Below are 16824 nucleotides of genomic sequence, written 5' to 3'. Positions count from 1 at the left end.
ATGAAAATTAACTCAAAAAAGTTACTTATGAGCGTTTGGTTTCTTAAATCTAGCCAAACGATTACGGCAGACGTGTGTTGTCAACAATTGCAAACCATGATGGAAAAGCTAGCTATTAAACAACTGAGGCTGGTCAATCGCCGTAGGCCACTGCTACTAAAGGATAACGCTAGACCACGCACTGCACAACAGCCAGTTATGAAATTAGAAGAGCTTGAATTGGAATTTCTAAGACATCCACCGGACTCCCCGGACCATGCTCCAAAGGATTACTATTATTTTTGAAATTTGAATAATTTCTTGCAAAGCAAAAAATTCAACTGCTATGGGGCTGTCCAAAGAGCCTTCAAAAATTTTATTGATTCCCGTCCGAATGGTTTTAGTAAAATTAACTAAATATGAGATGGCAAAAGTGTATAAATAGCAATGATACATATTTTGATTAAATTACCAAACGCCAATTTCATATGTTTGGACCTAATCGATTGATTTTTCATTACTGTTAACTCTTTTATTGCTAAATCATGAGCCAATATACCCCTACTGCTGGTCACATATAACTCTATGAGTTGTATTAATTATAAATAATATTAAATACTATAATATTTTGTGCACAAGTTGCACCTACAAAAGGGAGCCAACTAAAAACGAAATTCACAAATATGGGTTTAACTAAAAATAGTACAAAAAATATACCCTCATTGATATGCTATAAGGAAACAACTATAAAAATTCAATATTAAGATGCAACCCTTTATTAAAATCCAAAAATCTTGATATTTATCATATCCAACTGTAACTAACGTTCATACATCTATACAAAAAAACTTCTGCAAAGCACAGGGACTTGGCAATCAGTTTTTTGCCTTTCCTGTAAAATGAGTTTTTTTGAGTTAATACCTGTTTAGATCTAGAGGTGCGATATGATAAATTTATTCGCATAAAATATTCTTAAAGTTGCATATTATTTATTGTCATGGGTGCTCTACATATACTACGGTTTGCCGCGTTCTTTTTAGTTTTAAAATAATTAGCGCATTGTCACTCCATACTTTTTACACATAAATGATATAATTATAAAAAAAAAAGACCGGTCTTTTTGGTATTCGAAATATGAAGTTCTAATATGCAGTTAATTCTAATGTCAGTATAATTTAATTTCAAACGTAAAAATTTTGGTGATTATGTTAATCTGTTTACTGTGTTGAGTAGGATTATAGGATTTTACAAAATTTTAAATTTGGAATATAAATTAAAAATATTGATGATACCCATTTTGCGTCTTTCCCTGTCTTAAAGATCCACAGGGGTAACTTAAGAAAATATATACGTAGGTCTGTATAGGAACATTATTTTCAGTCAAATTCAGGGCTTTATCTTTATAGAGGTACATCACATACACCTACCATAAATGCTTATTGTCAAATGTTACCGAGGACCACTTGATATCGATAAGTATTGTTCAAAAGTATTTTTTCAGCCTTTCATAAACTATGAACACGTGATCGATGTATTAGGTGTGTACCTATCAATAGTAGTATGTAGTGTCACTGGGTATAATATCAATCTATTAGAGTTAAAGGCGGCATGATACAGCTTCATAGAGTCGAAACAAATTATTATTGGTCTGACAGGAATAGCTCTTCGTCGATATACGCTTGCATCGAACGTCGAAAACAAAATTTTGAATATTTTATGCGAATGTAAATAATTTTCCACATGGTTAATCCATAAACTACATAGGGTTTCGCACTATTTTAGTAATCTAACGTAGCTGATGATATGACTGATGCGTATAAAGTCTATCTAATTAGGTACGTGAAATATTTTAAAGAAGTGAAAAGATTTAAGTAATAGTTTAGTAGTTAGAATCACGGCATATTTTTGGACTGTAATATTCTACGTACATTTATTTCAATAGCTTGGCTGAATTAGCCTGAATTCAAAACTTAACTATTTAGAAAAATATACAAGAACTTGATTTGAAAATAGAACTCTTCTGAGCAAGCCAATTGGATACCTACTTAAATTTTTCCGCATCTACGGATATTATACACTGAGCCGGTAATCACTATGTTTTTTTGAAATATATACAGGCTGAATATATTGCACATAATATTCAATATTGTAAGACCAGCTTGCAACACTGTATTCTTGCAGAATACATGTAAATAATTACAAAATGATTACAAATTAATTATTAAATATCAATCGAATCATCCTCGTATCATATCGTAGGTACCACAATATCTTGCGTATATATTACTTAATCTACTTATAGCGAGCAAGTGGGCGCCCACGAGTGCCCCGGATTGGTCGGCCTGTAGCTACAATGGTGGTATTGTTTGTAGGGATTTTTATTTTTTTCGGACTACTCTAATGCTGTTGGCCGTAGCTGGCCTTTACAGCTTCACCGGACGGTAGGGTCGAGTGCAGATGTCACTCCAAACCCGCGGAAGGATTTATGGAGCTTCATGGAGGATTGACACAAATTGCATATTTTCATAAATACGTAAGTAAATCCGCAGATGCATTAATACATTCACAATGCGTATTATTTATTAATCCTTTGTTTAACACTTTTTAATCGTCACCTTTTGATTGTTCTTGTTTATTTTTCTTAATATACATACGATACGTACTAGATGTGCTTAAAATATTTTAGGAAGAATAGCGACTTTTTAATTATTCATGTATTATATTTTTTATCTTGAGTCTAAAACTTGAAGCTATTAATAAGCTATACTCGTAGATGTCTAAAATTCAGCTAGATAGGTAGGTATAAGATAATTTTTCATTCTAATAGAATGAAAAATTATCTTACATAAATTAAAAGTTTTATTTTTCATAATTAGATGAACAGCATCCAATTATGATAAAATTTTGCCAAGTTATTGCTGGCATTTAAGGGAAGGCTTATAACCATATAAGCATATCAAATTCCAGCAATTATCTATGCACAAGAAACAATTACGTTAGGAGCCGTGCATCTCGTATTCGAAATTTATTTGAAAGTTTGTACATTTCTGTAACCTTACGCTAGCAATGTGCCTGTCCAAGCTTCTACTATGATCCTAAAATATTTCAAGCCTTTTTACACATTCTAAAATAAGGACATTTCAAATAATAACAGCGAACTACGGAACACGTTAAAATAAATTCCACCAAAACAACAATGCTACTTGTTTACTTAAAATTGGTCCGAATATTATTTGACTCCGCGGGCGACTAGTAAACTAGGCCTTCGGTTTAATTACATAATGGCACTGAATATAATAATTATAATGTCGACTTATCTATTCAACTAAATCTTCACATCAATGGCGCCGGTCAAATTAAAAACTCAATTCGTTACTTTCTTAATATATCTGTGGGAGTGCTTGTAAATATGTGAAATAAGTACTGTGGTAAATGTATACTATAAACACATAATAAAAAAATAGAAAACTGCCACTTCAGATGGAAACAGCATGCAATTAGATAAACTTAATTTAACGTAATTTGGTCAGAACAAAAGTAACTTAGGGTTTAACTACGCAATCCTATCGCTTAACAATTCTCATTGCATTTAAAATGAGAATCTACATTTTTTAAACATGTCTGAACTATGTCACTGTCATAAATCCAATACAACCCAATTTAGCTTGTGTTATCAGCTGCGTCTTCCTTGTCCCATTCATTTGTGGTCGACGTAATATGGTTTTCTCTTCCATTCATCCCTATTCACAGTCATCTCGTTAGATATTTACTCCCTTTCTTAACTTATCATTATTCACACAGTCCATCCATATCGTCTTTGGTCTGTCCTCATAACCATCCTCAACACATTCAATGATTGTTCTAAAATCACAAACTTATTCATTTTAATCTGTTGCAATTTAGAATTGTTAGCATGTCGGTTGAGACGAAGCGACTTTTATGTTTGCTATATTTAGAGAAAGAATATAAAACATTTACTTTAAAACTTATATATATGCTAGATTCCTCTGACAAATCGACTTGTTTTCTATTTTTATATTATTTTTTCAGTAACATTTTATACAAACTGGATATTTACCGTGATTATTTATTTGCTCTTTACTGCACCAGAAGTATATTACAAAAACACATATACAGATGTAATAAAGTACAAAAGGCAGTTCTTATCGCGTAAGCAATCTCATCCAGACAACCTTTGGGTAGAGGAGAGAAGACAGAATGTAAATAAATAAATGTTGTTTATATGGGCGACCAGAAAGCTACGATTTCATTCGTTTTAGTTATAGTTAGTAACTTAAAATGTAGTATTTTATTAATAAATTAAATATAAGTTAAATTATTTGTTTTTTTTTGGCAGCTGGATGGACCGAAATAAAATAACACGGCAAATGTCCCGATTATATAACGCATATTATTATAAACGAAGAAGAAAAATGTTTAAAATAATATTGTGAGATTGCTCCATAATAATGATCAAATAAGTTATATTAATAATGGTTATTTATATCTATCTATGTATTTCATATCACCTTCATCCAATCTAATTTAAAACTTTTTAAAATGTAATAATAAATAATTATTATAATATTTCAACGATGCAACCAGAAATGTTCTTTAAATGTAATAATAAATAATTATTCTAGTAATAATTTGGACTCTGCTTCCAAATTTGAAATCGAGAAGTTCATGCCAAAGCGGTGGTACTTTATTTTAATAATTCTTAGCACTAATTTTATTTAATAAAAAAATATTCTTGACTCTAAATTAGGTACTTATACCGATGAGGTTTAATACTCGAGTGAGAGTCGATATTGCAAGTGATTTTATATTACATTTGGACATAGTAAATTTGAGGTAAGCACCTAAGTGTTTATTTTTATTTCATTTGACGCGTTTATCCACGTAATATTAAAGAACAACGCTATATTGTATAACTTTACTGCACAATTCTGAATTTTAAGTAGATTACGAGTTGCAGTTACAAGATATGTTGTATAGCCCGTAATTGCAAATGTTAAATGTCATACAAATTGCAAATTATTATTTAATAAGAATAATTTACTACCAATTAAAATTATGTCTATGTCCAGCAGTGGACATCATCCTGGCTGCGATGATGATGATGATGATTAATGAAAATTATATATTTAAAGAACACACACTTTAATATAATGGCTATTTAACTAAATTAGGCAGCAAAAGGTCTTGGTTCATCGTATGCCCTCTAGATCACAGGATCACAGGACCAAATAGATGGTGTTAGACCTTTGTATGGACTACTATTTGCTCTATCGTTGAACATTATAGCCTATTTCTTGAAATTGTTATGAATTTACATAAGGTTATTATGACTGTTTACATCTCTGCTGAAATATTAGAAAATCAAAATTATAAATAAAGTGTGGTGAGCTTATTCTTTAATATCACGTGTTGTAGATTTATCAGGCCGCAGAATTTTAAAATACTAATAAGTAACCATTTCGTCCATCTTTTTATGAGATTGTTGAACACTTCTTTATTTTTCCAGCTGGATTAACGATCCAAGGATTTTAGAAATCCAAACCTAGAATTTATTTTATACCGGATCTCATACGAATCTGACGACGGCGACGGCCAGAAGAGAGATTCCGGCTTTAAGTTCAAGTGAGGGGGCGATGTGCGCCGCCGACGAGTTTCCAGCTAAGATTAAAGCCCGAAGACGCTGCCGTTCCCGGTACCTGCAGTCCAGAATAAATAAGCTAATTAATACCTCTCTTAAAATATCTCGACTTTTCTATGCAGGATATTTGAAAAACCACATATAATAACTCTACAAGTATAATAATTAAACAAATAATAACAAACATAAAATAGTATTTTTATAATATAGGGGTGTTAAGTCCTGGATAGCCAATAAAACTAGTGGACTGTGATTAATATATATAATATGAAAACAGTTATGAAAGATAGACAGATGTACATTAAATTAAGAAAGGTGGAATTATTTGTAAGCCGGTAAGTGTTGGTTCCGGTCGGACAAGAAGTGCCGGTGTCCGGCACCGGCCGCAGTTGCCGATGCGCAGCGCCCCCGCAGGCCGCGGAACGGTGGCTTGAGTAGTGTGGACTTCTGGATGATGGTAAGAGATTACCGTCGTTCTGACACTAATGGAATTTCATGTGTGTTGTCGGATTTTAGAAGTAGGAGAAGAGACAACTATTAAAAAAGGGATATATGAAATGCGCTAACACTTTAAGAGCGTTTCTTTTATTTTGTGCTCCACAGATTACATTTTGCCATAAAACAGTTTATTCTATGGATTTTGATATGGTTTGGTTTCAGAGATGACCAAAAATTAAAATAAAACCAAGGACGGACTTATCGGCACCGAGTATTTATGTATTTGTTCCATTCGTAATCTCTATCTCTCTCTGAGACTCTGAGAGCTAGTAACTATTTTGCTCAACTGATCCTCGTTGGTGGTAAGAATTGATTTACAATAAAAAGATAATCACTTATAAAGAAAAGTTTACGAAGTTAATAGATATATAAAATTAGTGTGGTGTCACATTTACCTGGTGTCTTCGCCGGGTGGGTCTAGGCACTCGAATTCGCAACATCGCTCGCCGACTCGAAAGTTTTTACAAAACTGTAAACAAGCGGAAACATAAATTAAAGAGACGAGACGAAATTCTTAGCAGTCTAAGAATTCGCGTGTTTGTGCCGAGTCCATCTTTTTGCAGAGAGAGAAACTCTGAGCAGTTGTTTTTGTTGCAATTTCTATGTTTAAATATGACTGACTCTCCAGATTATTAATATGCTCTCTCTTAAAGAAAAAAGAGAGAGATGAACTTCTTGGCTTTCCCTGGATTCACTGTACGTGTGCCGGGTTCATCGTGTGGAGAGAGGGAAACTCTGAGCAGTTCCCGGGACTTATGACCCGGGTGTGGATTTGAAGACGTACGTCAACACTCACCTTCATTGCACATGTTTCTCTCCCTGCCCAAACAAATCTTGTAGGAGCCTGCTAGTGCAGCTTTAGATACACGTTCTAGTATAGAACTTACTGCAGTTTTAGGCAAATCTGAATTTACATACAAAATACGCAATGTAGAAGTACAAGTTTTAGGCAAATCTGAATTTCATACAAAATACGCAATGTAGAAGTACATTTTACTTTATTGACGTCGAGACTATTACAATAAATTGTCTACACTACTCTTAAGTGGCTAGTGATTTGGAAGAGTCCATTTCAGAATTTTTAGGTCATCATAACAATCCATTATCGTCCCGTACCTAGGTAGGCCCGATGTTCCTTTCAGAAGATTTCTTTGTTATCGAATGAAATTTATTTAGCGTACTGTTACTACGTATATTTATTAGCAAAGGAATTTAATTTCAGTTTTTCTTTTACCTATTCCATGTGTTTGTGAGTTGTTCTCTTATACGGTCCTCATGACATCTTACGCTTGAAAACGAGTGATGACATTGTATTTTTATTCCGACTTCTTTTTACTTTATCTTCTTTAACTTTTTTGGTAAATAGTGATGATTATATATGATGTTTACTTTATGATTTCACGATTTCTAATGAAGCTTTACTTATAAGCTATATACTCTAGACCAGTGTTTCTCAACGCAAGGCCCAAGCTCAATAGGGGGGCAATTCGAAAATGGACTCTTTATTAAAATTATATGGAAAGAAATTTTGAATTTTTCATTGTTTTAAAAATTTAATTACTGTTTTATTAACAATTTCTTAGTGATTTATTCCTAAAATTTTCTTTCCTAAAAGTTTCTTAAGAGAATGTATAAATTTTTTTATGTTAATAATTATGTATGTTACATAAGATGGAGCATGACACTAAAAAGGAAACACTACTCCTACTAGAAGGGAACGTCCCTTCTAGTAATATTATGTTATCTGTGCTTCTAGTAAAGCTGTGTAGGATATATTTCAAAGTATTTTTTTTAAGAATTGACCACAGTGGGGTAACTGACCGTCATCTTCTGAATCTTTTCACTAATTGCCCCTTAGCCTGTAGATATATATATATATATATATATATATAAGATTACCACACAATTTTTATTATTCATAACAAATATTAGTCGTCTACTTGTCACACCAAGTAATAAATAATATATTTTAAGTACCCACTGTGCATTCAATACTTTGGCAACGGTTATTTCGGCCCACATTTGGCAAGTTATAACACGATAAATTATTACGTGACCTTACTTTTATGTATTATTTTATTTCATAGTGCTATATTTAAAATTTGTTACCGAAGTAGTAAATCATCGCGAAATGTGTTTATAGGACATACATTTTCTTTTAGGACTACGATATTTTACAGCAAAATTTAATAATTTATATGTACTTATGGACTTGATCTGGATTATATTTATATAATAACAAAGCAAACGTTTATCTAATTTAATTTTATATGAGACAAGAAAGTGACATATTTAAGTTGCGCGCGCAGCTTTGCATGCGCACTGCCTATACATTATATTTATGTACGTATACAGCCATATATTCAACACTAGCCGACCCGTGCGACTTCTTCTGCGTACATTTTCCCCGTTTTTGCAACAGTTTTAGTTGCATTTCCGCTCCTATTGGTCGTAGCGTAATGTTATATAGCTTGTAATCTTCCATGATACGCTAGATCAGTGTTTCCCAACCTTTTTAGTGCCATGCCACATCTTAGACATTCTAAAATTCTTATGCCACCCTCCTTTCCCCCTACTTAATATATATAATTCATAACATTGAAAAATTTAACTATTCACTTGAGAAACTTAAATAACAGGTTTTAGAAAGATCACTATGGAAATTGTAATTAAGTAAGAGACAGTAAGTAAGTTTTTATTCATATTCATAATTTTAATTTTTCAATTCGAAAATGGACTCCTTACATATTCGAATTGCCTTATTAACAATCTGAAAAATTTAATTCTTTTACTTAAGAAACTTAAATAACAGGTTTTAGGAAGATCACAGGACATTATAATTGAAACAGTAAGCAAATTTTCAAATTCATAATTTTGGTAGAGTCTATTTTCGAATTGTCCCCCTACGGGACCTGGGCCACACTTTGGGAATCACTGTGCTAGATGAAAGAAGTAACGTGTGAAGGCAGCCATTGAGCCCGTAATCCTCTACTAACAATCAAGTGGTGTTGCTTTTAGGACTGGTTTTAGTTATATGTCGAGCCGTATGCTTGATTGTGGAATTCATATAAATGATACTCACATAAGGCGGATCACAGTATATGGCTTTGCACCACATCGGCTCAGAGTGGTAGCACACACAGAGGGAACAGACTCCTGGGCCGGGCACGTACAGCAGGCCGTGGGGGACCGACTTGCCCTCCCAGTCTAGGCATTCCTCCTCCACACACGCTGGCAACATACAAATCAGTTACAAACATTATTAATTTAAAATATAATATTTGTATGAAAGGGGTAGAATATGTAATGTTTTTTTTTAAGGATGGTGTGTGAATTGTCCCAAGCTAAGCAGACTTGTGCTAAAGAGCCAAGCCATCAGGCCGACAGATAGACATTCGATTAATCATATACATAATGTAATTGACAACGGTATGTAGATTTAACTAGTCAGACAATTAAAAACTATTTTATAACATTACAAGCTGTCCCCGCGGTTTCACTCGCATGAACTTTATAGCATATATGTTTTTCTTATGTATAAGCTATATTACTGTAAAGTTTCATCAAAATCCGTTCAATAGTTTTTTAGAAAAAGGAACAAACATCCATCCATACTCACAAACTTTCACATTAATATAAAAAAATAAGATTATTCAAAGTTTTAAACAATAATTTCATTTCTCTGTAAGGATTGTTTAGTTTCGTGAATCACAAGTTTATAGCTTTTGTACACTTTATGACTAACGGTGTATAAAGAAAAATGTATAACTCTTTATACCTGATAGATAGCAGGCATAAATGCAACTTGTAGGGAAATGGTTGTAGATTTATAGTCGAATCGAAACAGGTAACATAATCCGAGCCGTAAACGCAAGAGGAAATCTTGAAGAATATACGTACATACTTGTGAGAATGTTCCAATAAAACGTTTTATTTATAATCTATACTAATATTTTATTACAGTGGTTGTATGTCTGTTATTTTATCACGATTATTATTGTCAAACGCCTCAACTGATAGTAATAAAATTTATACGTACATACAATTAGCAAAAATAACAGGATCTTACCACATTTTGTATGTTTTTATTTTTATTAAAGATGAAGAAGAAAAGATCATAGGTAAATAAATAGGGATGATAAAATCCCGTGATTTTCCTTAATTGTACATATAAATGATGATAGCGTCATATTTAAAAAAGTATGTAATCAAATTCAAATTTAATTCAAAAATCATTTATTCATGTAGGACATTTTACTCGCTCATGAACATCAGATTTTCTATATTTTTTTCCCTACTAATCAAATTTGATATTAAAATACATATATATCGCATAACAAGAATGGGCGTATGATAGAGTGTTGGCGTACGTTGGCAAGGGCCCTTTAAACCCGGGTGTCAGTCCCAGGAATTACTCTGAGTATACCTCTCGCCACACCGTAAACCCGGCACCGGTATAGTGAATCTATGGAGTGCTAAGAAGTTAATTTTTTTAATGCAATTTTTGTGTAATGCTGTCTTCTGGACTAGCTTCGCATACTATACCTACTTATTTTTTGTAACATTCATAGCAATATGTCATCCATGGCTTCGCTTGGATCACTGTGCCCTCTCTTTCTCTTTCAAATAAAAGCGAGAGTGAGTACAGCAATAATCATAGTTATATTTATATATAAAAATTAGTATTGTGACCTCAGGTCTATAAGTAAATAAACATATAGGTCACTAGTGTTGTCTTTTGTTATAATATATAGTACAAGTTGAGCCCTGGGATTTACCCGGGTGAAATTTATAGCCTATATGCTATTCTGATGTATAAGCTACATTATTGAAAAGTTTAATAAAAATCCGTTTAGTAGTTTTTGCGTGAAAGAGTAACAAACATCCATCCATACTCACAAACTTTCGCGTTTATAATATCAGTAAGATTTATTGCTCACAATGACAACATATGTGCCAAGTCGTAGAAGGAACGAAGTCAACACAAAACCAAACAGACGAAATTAATGTTCTGTTTTTATGTTGTTACTTTCCTTAATAAATCTCGGCGTTCGTTTCCTCTATTCCTCACGACATCCATCCCCATTCCTTTATTTAGTTTTTTTCTACCAAATCTAACGTCTTAGCGAGTGACATCTTTATATCGATTAAAGCTCCGGAATTCTTTTTTTATATTACAATGGTGGCAAGCATATGGCCCATCTGATGGTAAACGGTTATAGTATCATATGGACACCTGAAACACTGTGCGTGTTGCGGATCATTAAACCTTACAACTCCTATATCATTATCATTTATACCGAGGTAGAATTTGTCTGAAAGAGGAATATGACATTTCGCACACTGTAGAGAAGGAGAGCAGAAAGTTTTTTTTTTTATTATGCATATAAAAAACTAGCGTTTGCCCGCGGCTTCGCTCGCAGTAGTAAATATTATTATTGAGTGTAGTTTTTGCGGCTTTACTTTTGTTTAGCGTGTGTAAAAAATTAGGGCCTACAAAATGTAAGAAGATTTATACAAACTTTCATTCCCTATTTTATCCCCTTAGGGGTGGAATTTATCAAAATATTTTCTTAGCGGATGCCTATGTCATAACATCTACCTGCATGCCAAATTTCAGCCCGATCCGTCCAGTGGATTGGGCTATGCGTTGATAGATCACTGTCAGTCACCTTTGAGTTACATATATTTAGATATATTACATCAACAAAAAATCATTACACACTATATTATTTATTCAACACACATACCTACGCAAATATACTTCTTTGTTTATTCTTAAAAAATATATATTAGTTATTGCGTGTTGAAAGTTTCTTTTGTATTTTTTATTATGATTGAAATTTGACCACTGGGCCGATACCTACTAGTAAAATTTAAAAACAACATAAAAATGCTTCGAGGTGTTTGGGTTTTTATATTTCTCTCGTTCATTTTTATCGTTTTATATGTATTTACGTACATTTAACAATCAGTAAGCCAACTGTAAAACGTTATGGATAGTTCACTGTTAACAGTCTATGTAGAGAAAGAGTGCAGAATGCCTAATATTTTTTAATATTAGGCATAAAAATCTATTACATTAATAAAAAAAAAATTACACATATTATCATATATTGAACACACCTACATATATTCTCTTTACTTTATTCTTAAAAAATATACATTTGTTATTGCGTGTTCAAAGATTATTTGTATTTTTGATTATGGTCGAATTTCTACCACTGGTCGGCTACTAGTAAAATTTAATAACAACATAAAAATGCTTCGTAGAATTTGGTTTTTTATATGTTTCTCGTTCATTTGTTTTATATGTATTTACACACATTTAACAATCAGTGAGCCAACTGTAAAACGTTATGGACAGTTCTATTTCATTGTTAGTGGTTTCTGGCGCTAGACCGGCCCACACGGCCCGTATGTATAAATAATACGGAAGAATAATAAAAGTGTATGAAAATAAACAGATTTATATAACTGCCGGTGACGCAGGACTCGAGTGACACTGAGACTCTTTGGGATTCTGTCTGGAGCTGTATTTACGCAGTAAAGTAATGAATAGTACTAAAAATCTAGTGGTGAATTTGTTTGTTTACCTCTTGACAACGCGATGGCTTCAAATTGTTATTAAATATGGCGAGAAGAACGACTTTTTATACCACATTGGTGGCAAATAAGCATATTATTTGATGGTAAATTGTTGCCGTAGTCAAGTAATCTTAATATACCTTTTTTGAACCCTGTACTAAGTGAATATTGTACTATAAGTATCTAGAGAAATCTTCTGCAGATAGTTCATTCTAAAATGAGAGCGTATGCGGGACGAAACTTCTGCAACAAGCTGCACTGTCCGTAATCAGTTAGGTTGATGATGGGGTATGCATTATCACACCGCCTGTCGCCTAAGTAATTTTGACAAAATAATATTAACTCTGAACAATTCATATAGCGCCAACTAGTCCCAAGTTAAGCAGAACTTTTGTTATGGTTAGTTACAGTTTTTCTATCAGTACTCACTGATAAAAATACATAAATACATTTTTTCTGCATACATCTAAATATATATAACTCAAAGGTGACTGACTGACATAGTGATCTATCAACGCACAGCCCAAACCACTGGACGGATCGGGCTGAAATTTGGCATGCAGTTAGATGTTATGACGAACGAAAGGAACGCTAAGGATTTTGATTAATTCTACCCCTAAGGGGATAAAATAGGGGATGAAACTTTGTATGAAACTTTGTCAATTTTAAACCGATCGGGTTGAGATTTTGGATGTATTGCTATTATGATGAAGGCATCGCCTAAGAAAGGATTTTGATAAATTCTACCCCGAAAGGAATAAATTAACGCGAGCAAAGCCGCGAGCAAAAGCTAGTACATAATATATATAGTAAACACTCAGATCAATACAAATGTTTTATTATGCTACTCATGAATACAAATACTTGCACATGGCGAGAAGTCGAAGCCGAAATCTTCGGAAGTAAGATTGTGCTAGACCACTAAGCCCGTCATATTATGAGTTATTTTGTCTTATATTTATATCAATTTATTATATATTTAGTGTATCATATCATAAATCGGCACGGCAATACACTACCCCAGGTCCAGGTCTTGTGCCGAAAAACAGCGTTGCAGCGCTCCAGCCGCTGCAGCATTATGCCGAGCACGGACCTATTCAGTAGATGCTTCGACAGACATACACATTCACGCACATACACGTAATTTGTGAACTGTTTTTTTTTTTGTAATTGTCGCACTTTTTGTTATTTATTTTTTTTGTTTGTGTAATGTTTGTATGTTTAATTTTTTCTGCTACTGAATAAATATCATTTCATTATAATAATGGTCTTTTGTAATAATTGTAAAATTTTTTAAACCTAACGGAATCTGCCGCGTAACAATACGTAATGTAAGAGAAATGTGATTATTAGTAATGTTATGTAGAATTCTCTTAACTGTGGTAAACTGAACTAATGAATATATTGTAAGCCTGGAAACCATCCTGATAAATTCGTGGTGAATTTGTCACGATGGGCTAACTGACCTGACCTGATGTTCATCTTATCATCCTCCACTGGTGCCCCGACGGCGTAAACCGTTAGCCCAGGCGGGTGCCCCATTTCATTATGATCCATTAAAAAAATACGCAACGTAAATAATAATTATGTACGCATGTTTAGAATTTATAATGTATTTTTTAATGCTTGGATTACGAAATTAATATTTGTACGCTGTAACTGATGAAACTTACATTATATATAATTAGTATGATTAAACGCTATTCATGTTTAAAAATTAATTTTATTTCAATTCAAATGTACAATGTTCGGTTGCATTTTCACGACACGAAATCAACAACGGTTGCCTAGCAACGGTAACTAAGCAACAATAAAAATTATAAGGTGCCATATAATGGCTTGTTTAAACAAGTACCATTGTACATACCATAATCTGACAAATAAATATATTAATATTATTATAAAATTACAACAAACGTATTTGCATACATTACAAAACATGTGCTATATTTAATGCGGTTTTATATTTTTCATCAACCAAACAACCCGAAAGGTACAGTGTGCCCCCACATTAAATCATGGCACAGTGAGGGTAGGTGGTGACCGCACAATATAATGAAGCCGGTTATAACTAAAGTTTTATGAGGCGATGAAAAATAAAGGCCCGTTTTATACTTTAATTAATAATATACATAACTGTATGAGTAGTTGAGTATGCATATCAGTATGTTACTGATCTTACTTGCTTACATCTCTTAAATACATCAATTTATTATTTTTTTTATTTTTGCTTAATACGTAAAGCAAGTTTGTACCTCTTTTTACGGAATTAGCGCGGACGAAGTAGTACGACATTTCGCACACTTATAGTCTGTATAGAGTCCCTCTAGTGCAGAATGCTAATATTAATATTAAAATTATGCATAAAAATACATTAAATAAATAAAAATTCATAACTCATACATTTATCAAGATAGAAAGTTGAAAATTAGTATGTATTTAACCAATTGTCTGCTTTCTATCTCGATAAATATACGAGACTAGCTATACATGCAACTTCGTTCGCGTAAAATAGTGACCTGGACCGAATAAGAAGATAAGAAAGAAGTAGTGAAGAATGGTAATATTTTATTTAAGTTATTAATTAAAAATACATTATCATATATATACATACGCATTTACACGTAGAGACGTATTTGATACACACATGCATATATGTATACTCTTTTGTTTATTGTTAGTCTGTGGTCAAATTGAAAACAGATTCATATTGTTTTGTTTTAATATTATTTGTCTATAGTCTTACTGAATGTTAAATTAATTGTTATGAATTTCCAACACTGGGCGATCACTAGTACCTATATGAATAGATACGTTAAAACGTAATGATTATTTGTTCAGTATTTATTTAATAACACAACAATGATATAGGAACCAAGTTTCATAAGAATTCATTTATAATAGAAAAGTGTAACCCCATTTGATCAATTCCGTATCCCCTTATAACGGGGATCGAAATTACGACTCTCTGAGCTGAGGTTTAAACCCATAACCGTACCCTTAGTTGAATCCGTCAGGAAGGAGCTGGCCTTCAGGCGCTCTTTTTCATCGATTGAAGATGTAAAGGCCAACAGCAAACAACAAACAAAACAACAATTGTTTAAAATTAAACTTTTATAAAATGTATATAAGTTTTATTTTAAGATAAGACTACTTACTATAAGAAACTTATCTTATAGTAAGTAGTCTTATCTTTAAATAAAACTAAAGATTGTTTTTATTTATATTATAAAATCACGCCATAAATCTTCTATAACAGACGCATAGGCCATCATACATATATATACATAATAAAATTATTATATAAATAGAATGGTACAGAAATAGGAACAATATTTAGTCAAATAAACTTCAGATAAACGCTTTTGAATAGTCACATGTTTTTTATTCTATCACTCATTCGTAATGCACTACTAGAAGAACGTAAAAGAGTAAGAAACTTGCGTGTTTCTCTTTTGATTAAATATTATTTAACATTACATTTTTAAGATATTTGTGATTACAAACGGTTACAGTAGCAGTATTAACATAAGTAAATATTCATTGCTGGAGCTTAACCAGCGCTACGGGATGCGTTATGACTTTCTCCAGTAGTGATCAAATTATTTGCAAAAACCTAAACGATCTCGGACCTAAATTTGCGGTCTCAGAGGAGTTTCTTCGTGTTCACTTAGGTTGTTGAATGAACTACCTGCAGAGGTTTTCTCACGAGACTACAGCATGGGGGCTTTTCAAGGGTATATTAAGGTTTCTTAATGGTAGGAAATGAGCACGTAACACCCCTGGTGTCTCAAGCGTCCATAGACTATGCAGTGGTTCCGAATTAGTTTTTGCTTGCCACTTCAAAAAAAGATCTCAAACCTTGCGTAGCCCTTATTGTAGCAATCGCACTAATATAATAAATTTGAAAGTTTGTGAGTGCGTGTGTATGTTTGTTTTACTGATAAGCCGCATCGTACCCCGATGTAACTTCACGTACCCTTGGGGGTACGCACTAATTGAGAAACACCGGGCTACCGTAACCATTTACCATCAGATGGACAGCATGCTTGTCAGACACCATGCGACAAAAAATCCGAAAGGTTTTGAATCTCCACCCA

General features: G+C 32.9%; 1 protein-coding gene across 1 annotated transcript; it reads right to left on the bottom strand.

Annotated features, from left to right (window-relative positions):
• Positions 1-5566: 5566 nt before the first annotated feature.
• On the bottom strand, positions 5567-9932 carry LOC131841501 (integral membrane protein DGCR2/IDD-like). Its single transcript, XM_059189823.1, has 4 exons — positions 9920-9932; positions 9219-9385; positions 6532-6605; positions 5567-5696 (listed from the first exon to the last, which is right to left on the bottom strand). The coding sequence occupies exons 1-4, from the start codon at positions 9930-9932 to the stop codon at positions 5567-5569; spliced, it is 384 nt and encodes a 127-aa protein (XP_059045806.1).
• Positions 9933-16824: the final 6892 nt, after the last annotated feature.

The sequence above is a fragment of the Achroia grisella genome, unplaced genomic scaffold, assembly GCF_030625045.1.
Source record: "Achroia grisella isolate CSIRO2021 unplaced genomic scaffold, CSIRO_AGI_Agris_v1 utg17986, whole genome shotgun sequence".
Classification (NCBI taxonomy): Eukaryota; Metazoa; Arthropoda; class Insecta; order Lepidoptera; family Pyralidae; genus Achroia; species Achroia grisella.
Note: the sequence above shows the minus strand (reverse complement) of the source record. Positions and strands in the feature narration are given on the sequence as shown.

Excerpts from the sequence above, each read along its gene's own strand:
- LOC131841501 (XM_059189823.1), bottom strand. Across the intron at positions 6,606-9,218 it reads TATACTGTGATCCGCCTTAT|TTTTGTAAAAACTTTCGAGT; the intron begins GTGAGTATCATT and ends GCTTGTTTACAG. Across the intron at positions 5,697-6,531 it reads CCACCCGGCGAAGACACCAG|GTACCGGGAACGGCAGCGTC; the intron begins GTAAATGTGACA and ends TCTGGACTGCAG.